Here is a 6730-nt window from a genome sequence, read left to right as displayed (position 1 = left end):
TCTACCGTCCATTTCTAACTGCTCTGCTCCCTAACTTACAAGGCACCAAGCTCACTAGATGGTAAGCTCTTGGAGGGCAAGAACTTATCAGTTCATGTCTCTCTCCCCCTAAAAGTCCCAGCTTAGTGTGCAGCACACAGTAGATGCTCAGTAAACACCACCCGAATCAAACTGAATCAAGCCAGGAGGCTTCATTTCAGCCCCCATCCTCAGCCAATGCAGATGTGTTCTGCAGGGAAGGGGGCCTCTCTGCAGGCTTTCTGCCTGCCTTTGTGACTCCGATGCATGCCCTTCGGAGGTTTGACTGCCTGAGGGTAAAGGGCCTGCGAGTCTAAGAGTTAGGGGTGGGGGCATCATCTGCAAAAGGGTCTGGTCAGTTTTGTCAGCCTTCGATGACCACTGATCTGAGCAAGGAGGTACCGAGGTGAGCAGAGCAGAGGTCTAGCCTTGAGCAGGTGGTCACGCGCCAGCAATCAATGTACAAGGCCCGAAGGTGGCATAGAGGAGCCAGAAGGAACTCATGGTGACATCAGGCAAAGCTTTCAGAGGAGGGGCATCTGTGCTGGGGTTTGAAGGATGAGCGTGAATTTGCCAGACAGACAAGCAAAAGGCATGCTGCTGGAGGGGACAGCCTGGGACGGGCTTAGGGGAGCGGGAGAGCAGAGGTTGTGGCCCGGGGCTGACCAGGGAGAAAGTCGGGAGGGCCACAGAGGTGAGGCATGGAAGATTTTGGATCTGGGATGATGGGAGCCACAGGAGGGATGTGGGCAGGATGGACGTGATTAGCTCTGAGTGAAGACGGATCCCACCATCCACCTGGGTGTGGGTCAGGGGAGAGGACATCGGGGGGGGGGGTGGCGACAAGACTCCATAGGAACGGGAACCCTGAGAGACCTTCACAGAGGATCAGGGCCTTGGGGGTAGCACCAAGGAGGGTCTTGTTCAGAGGCCTGCTTTGTGGGAAGGCAGAAAAGGCTCTTGAGGGCCCCAGCAGCTGCAATTCTTCTCAGTGAATCATATTTTACCTTCAACGCTTCCCCAAAGAAAGTGAACAGTGGAAGAGCCCGGACAGCAAGCCCCCCATCCCCATGCACCACTTTGAGCACTTCAAGTGCTCTCAGGCCCGCTGTCTCGCATGAACCTCCACATAACCCCATTTCGCAGACAAGAACACTGAGGCCCTGTGAGGTCACATGGGGGTTAGCAGTGGTGCGGGGCTAGAATCCAGGGAGCAGATGCATCTCAGGCCTGGGCATCGGGCACAAAGCCCAGTTCCTCGTCCGGGAGGGGGTCCCCAGGGCTGTCCGGCAGCCCATAGTACAAGTCTTCCTCTTCCCGCTCTGACTGCTCTGAACCTGGGTCTGAAGCCTTCTCTTCCTCCTCTTTCGTCCCCCGGGATGGTTGCCAGCAGCTGGACAGGGCAGTGTCCCGCCGCTGGCCCCCTGAAGACGCACCCTCTGCCGTGGGGGCGTCGATCAGGGCAAAGTCATGGAAGCGGTCCAGCCGGCACTTGCAGGCCCGGAGCTCCCGAGGCAGGCAGTGAGGCTCCTCCCCCTCTGGTGGAGAGGGATTGGGGCTACTGCCCTCATCGGAGGCCACGTCCAGGTCATCTTGGAAGGAAGCCAAGGGTGCAGGTCCCTGGGGACAGGCCTGGAGGCTGCAGGAACAAAGGCCCAGAGAGCCAGAGTTGCTCTGAGTCAGACTGCCCAGGTCCAAATTTCAGCCACCAGCTGCAAAGCCCAGGGGAGGTGAGTTCACCTGTCTGGGCCTCAGTTTCCTCCCCTACAAAGTGGGGGAACATAATCATACTCACTCCTATGGTTGTCTCCAAGGATTACAGCACATAGCGTGTGCCAAGCCCTTTGCACAATGCCTGGCACACAGCAGGTGCTCAAGCAATGGGCATTATGTTATGATCCAAACCAGGTTCTTCCCCTGCCTCTCTGGCCACTCAGGGGTCTCCTGTGGGCCCTCAGCCCCCACCACACAAGGTGTCACCTTCTGCTCCCTCATCCGCCTCCCCCATCGGACTGGGAGCCCCTGCAGGGTGGGGGCCATTGAGGTCTGGCAGGGAGTAGGTGCCCAGCTATGTTGGTGGGATGAGTGAATAAATGGATGAATGAGAAACCTAGTTCATAACGAGCCAGGGACAGGGTGGGCGCGAGTGACCTGCCCGACGTCACAGAGCACATCAGCGACAGAGTCCAGATTTGAACTCACTGTCCCAGTTCTCACAACAGCCCTCTGAGGCAGGAGTGATTGTTCGCATATGGGGAAACTGAGGCTCAGGAGGATAAGAAACTTGCCAAGGCTACACAGCAGAGGAGCTGGGATTCGAACCCAGGCCTGGCCGACTAAGCCAGACTCATGCGTCTGCTCTACCTGCTGCCTCTCAGGGCGTCCCCACCCCCGTGCCCTCACTACTCCCAAATGTCCCCAGCTGGCCCTGAGTGGCCCACAGCCCCGCCTGCTTCATGCAGGAACTGGACAGCACCCCCACCCCTGCACTCTGAGCACTCACCCAGGCCTGCTCGGAGTCAGGTTGCTTTCTCCCTCGTCCTCATCTGAGGCCCTGTGGATGACCACTGCAGCCTCCATCCAGCCTTGAGCATCATGGGGGCCACCTTCTCCTCCATCACTAGCTCCCAGCTGCAGCTGTCCCAGCTGGGGGGCCAGCAGCGGGCGAGGGTCCTCACGGTAGCCCATGACCTTCATCTGGATGTGGCTGAAGTCGGGCAGGCTCTGGTCATAGGCGGCTTCCTCCCACAGCCTGACATATGGGGGCTGCGGGCTGGGCAGGGCACGGCAGAGAGCAGAGAAAAACAGGCAGGTGAGACCACCCAGCAGACATCGCAGGAGGAGACATCGGTGTTGTCCCCCCACCCCCTGCCCTCCACCCTCCTGCTCTGGACATCTGGTCTCCCCTGACCTCAAGACTTTGGGGGATGTAACTGTACCCAGTTCGTGGATGGGGAAACTGAGGCCCAACAAAGAGTGGCAGAGCTTAGACTCTTAGACCAGTCACTGCTCCTCTCACTCCACGTCTCCAAAGTTAACCCCAGGAGTCCACTTGTGAAATGCAGGCCAGTTCGCATTGCCTGAGAGCGTGCTGTGTTACAGACGGTGAGCTAAAAGCCCACGCCTACCATCGCATTCATTCTGCACCATGAAGCAGAGTGGTCGTGCCCGGGGTTCGGATGAGGACACAGCAGCAACATCCCAGTTATTGAGTGCTCCTTGCCTGCCAGGCTGCGTCAGGCGCCACATCGGATCCACACCGTAACTGGGAGACTTCGGCTGGCTTGCCCTGAGTGCCTCAAACACCAGGTGGCAGTGCTGGGCTCCAGCCGTCCCCTTCTCTATGCTCTCTATAGCCTCTCTGGGAAGTGAGGTGCAGGGACTAGACCCCTTGCCCAAGATCACACAGAAGGAGCCCGGAGCTCAGCTCCGTGCAGTCCTATGCCCACCCAGGGGCTAGCCACCTCATTCCCCCGGGGACATGTGGTCACTCTGTGTGCCAGGAACAGAAAATATTATCACTGCCTCCTTCCCCAAGCAAAGTAGAGAATTCCAGAGCCCTGGCCACAGACCCTGGACCTGCAGCCCGGCCTTCTGAGCAGTCACAGCCCCCAGGGGTGGTGAGGGCAGCCGGTCCCACTCCCATCCAGGGCTGGAGTGCTCGCTCCTGTGTCCTGATGAGCCAGGCCTGGTACCTCCAGGGAGGCAGGTCTGGTCTGGTCCGTCACTGACTCCCTGTGAGGTTTGAGGCCCGTGAGTATACTTCTTTTTTTGTTGGTTTGCTTGTTTGTTTTAGAGAGGGAGAAAGAGAGAGATGGGGAGGGGCAGAGGGAGAGGGAGAGAGAGAGAGAGAATCCCAAGCAGGCTCCAAGCCCAGCGTGGAGCTGGATGTGTGGCTAGATCTCACAACCCTGAGATCGTGACCTGAGCCAAAATCCAGAGTCAGACGCTTAACTGACTGAGCCACCCAGGTGCCCTGAGATTATATTTCTTGAGTCTCAGTTTCCTCCTCGGTGTAAAGGGCCCGACACCCCCATTTCACAGGGCTCCTATGAGGACTGAAGGAAGTAATGAGGCAAACTGCCTGCTTGGATCTCAGGCTGATAGGAAGCACGTCTTACTAACGGTGACGCTGTTCTTAGTGCTTTGCTTATATTAACTCCCTCAGCCCCGCCGAAGCCCTAGGAGAAAGGTGTGATCAGTGCCCCTATTTTATAGGTGGGGCAAAGAGAGGTGAGTTGCGTTCCCCGAATCCCACAGCCTGTAAGTGGAGAGCCGCAGGGCTGTGCTTGGCCATCGACATGCCCCCCTGTTTGCCAGAGGAGCCGTCACAGCTGTTTGGGATCTGGGGCCACACCTGGTTTTGCTTTTGGTTGGCCACGAACTCGCTCTAAGACAGGACAAAGTCCCTGAGCCTCAGTTCCCTCATCTTTAAAATGGGGATAATAATGCCTACCTCGTAGAATTGAGAGTTCAAAACAATCCTGATTTCCAATAGCATGCTCTCAGTAAGTGAGGAGGCAAGGCAGAGAGCTGGAGCCAGCAGAGGAGACCCCCACCCACCCATCCCACCCGACTCCACCACCCTCCGCTGGAAGAGGAGACTGGCCTGAGGGGCTCCCCCTGCTCCACCCCCGCCCTGGAGAGCCTGGCCCTACCTCTTCATCTCAGCAGCAAGCCCATTCTCCAGCAGGCCCAGCGCCTTTGGGGCCAGGATGCCTTGGAAGTCAGAGTCAGCAGGTATGAAGGTGATCTACAGGGCAAAGGAAAGAAGGCTTCTTTGTGTGGCTCCCACCCATCCTGACCCGGAGGGCCTCCCTGTGTGACAACAGAGGGGTCTGCTCAGGGCCCAGCACCAGTGGGTGGATGCACCTCTGGGCTCTTGCTCCCACCTGGCTCTTCATTCACCCGAAAGACATTTATTGAGCACCAGCTGTGTGCCAGGCAGTCTCCCAGGCACCAGAGGGCAGCAATGAGCAAACAAAACAAACATCCCTGCCCCCGAGGAGGTGGTATCTTGTCATTTCCCAGGGTCCTGGTCCAGTGTCCAGAATGTGCCTGGCACGGAGTAGGGGCTTCATCCATACCTGGTGAGTGAGTGTCATGTATTTCTTGGCACAGAGGCTGTGGTGGGGGACAGGGAGGTGAACGGCTGAAATTGCACCCACCAGTCCCTGTACTGGAACTTTCAGGGATCAGGGGGTCTCTGCAAGTGCAGCACATGGGGCGGAGACCGGGTGGCAGAGGGGAGGCAGGTCATAAAGGAGGCCGTGGGATGAGACAGAAGGAGCCCTGCCCTTGGGGTCCGGGAGACTAGGGAAGATTCCTTCCTTGGGCAGGTCATCTCTCCTCTCGGAGCCTCTATGTAAAAAGGGCTAGCCTCAAAGAGATATTTGCGGCATTGTTCATAACAGCCAAAAAGTGGAAACAACCCAAGTGTCCAACAACAGCTGAATGGATAAACAAAATGTGGTACATACATGCAATGGACCATTATTTGGCCTTAGAAAGGAGGGCAGCTCTGACACATGCCACGACATGAATGAGCCTTGAAGAAATAAGCTAATAACAAAAAGACAAATTCTGTAGGAGTCCACTTACATGAGGTACCCACAATAGTCAAATTCATACAGAGAGTAGAACGGTGGTTGCCACAGACTGGAGGGAGGGGGGTGGGGATTTATTCTTTAATGGGTATACAGTTTCAGCTTGGCAAGATGGAAAGACTTCTGGAGATCGGTTGTGCAACAGGGTGCATTTAATTAACACTACTGAACTGTAGGGGCACCGCGCTCGCTCAGCCGGTGGAGCATGTGACTCCTGTGGGGTTTGAGCCTCACATTAGGTGTAGAGGTTACTAAAAAATAAAATATATACATATATATATATATTTTAAAAAACACTACTGAACTGTACACTTAAAAATGGTAAGACAGTAAATTTTATGTTATGGGTATTTTACCACAATTTTTTTAAATGATGCCGGCAGTACCTGTCTCCTGGGGTCGTTGTGAGGATCCCACGAGATACTGTATAAGGAAGCCCCCAGCACAATGCTGGGCACATAGTAGCTACTCAGTAAACCATAGTTCGATGTTACTGAAGATGAAGTTATCTGACCTGAGCCTTGCTCTCCTCAACTGAAAATTTGTTCAACAAATACTTGACAAGACCCCACTGTGTTATACCAGAGTCAAAAATAGCAGCCCCTTTTATCTCTTCCTACAGAGCATGATGAGTAAAAGACACTTGTCTGCACCAGAAAAGCTCCATCCTGCTGGGAGGAAGGGAATGATGGATGGAGGGGCTCTTAGAACTCCTATGAAGAGTAAGCTTCTCTGAAATGTCTAGAAATAAGGCAGGGATCTTGGTATCTTCCACACCCACCACGGATACCCTGCACTTGCCAGCTGGCTCTATACTTCTTAGAAGCTGCTCCTTCCTCTGCCTCATTACCTCACGGCCCAGTCATCACCTTCTCCCCTTTCTCCTCCTCCTCCTCCTCATCATTATCACTATGCCCACGACCACCACCACCACCACCATCACTGTTATCACCATGACTACAACCATCACCATCACCACCACCACCGCCACCATCATCTCCATCAACATTATCATCATATCGTCATTATTATCACCATCATCAACACCACCACCACCATCATCATCTCCATCAACACTATCATCATATCATCATTATCACCATCAT

General features: G+C 55.1%; 1 protein-coding gene across 1 annotated transcript in view; it reads right to left on the bottom strand.

Annotated features, from left to right (window-relative positions):
- Window positions 1–1242: 1242 nt before the first annotated feature.
- BSND (barttin CLCNK type accessory subunit beta) overlaps window positions 1243–6730 on the bottom strand; it is a 9320-nt gene continuing 3832 nt past the window's right edge. The window contains exons 2-4 of the mRNA XM_021684454.1: window positions 4677–4771; window positions 2522–2791; window positions 1243–1657 (exon numbers count right to left, since the gene is read on the bottom strand). Of these exons, the coding sequence (XP_021540129.1) occupies window positions 1243–1657; window positions 2522–2791; window positions 4677–4771 (780 nt within the window). The remainder of the gene's footprint in view (window positions 1658–2521; window positions 2792–4676; window positions 4772–6730) is intronic.

The sequence above is a fragment of the Neomonachus schauinslandi genome, chromosome 4 (genome assembly GCF_002201575.2).
Source record: "Neomonachus schauinslandi chromosome 4, ASM220157v2, whole genome shotgun sequence".
Taxonomy (NCBI): Eukaryota; Metazoa; Chordata; class Mammalia; order Carnivora; family Phocidae; genus Neomonachus; species Neomonachus schauinslandi.
Note: the sequence above shows the minus strand (reverse complement) of the source record. Positions and strands in the feature narration are given on the sequence as shown.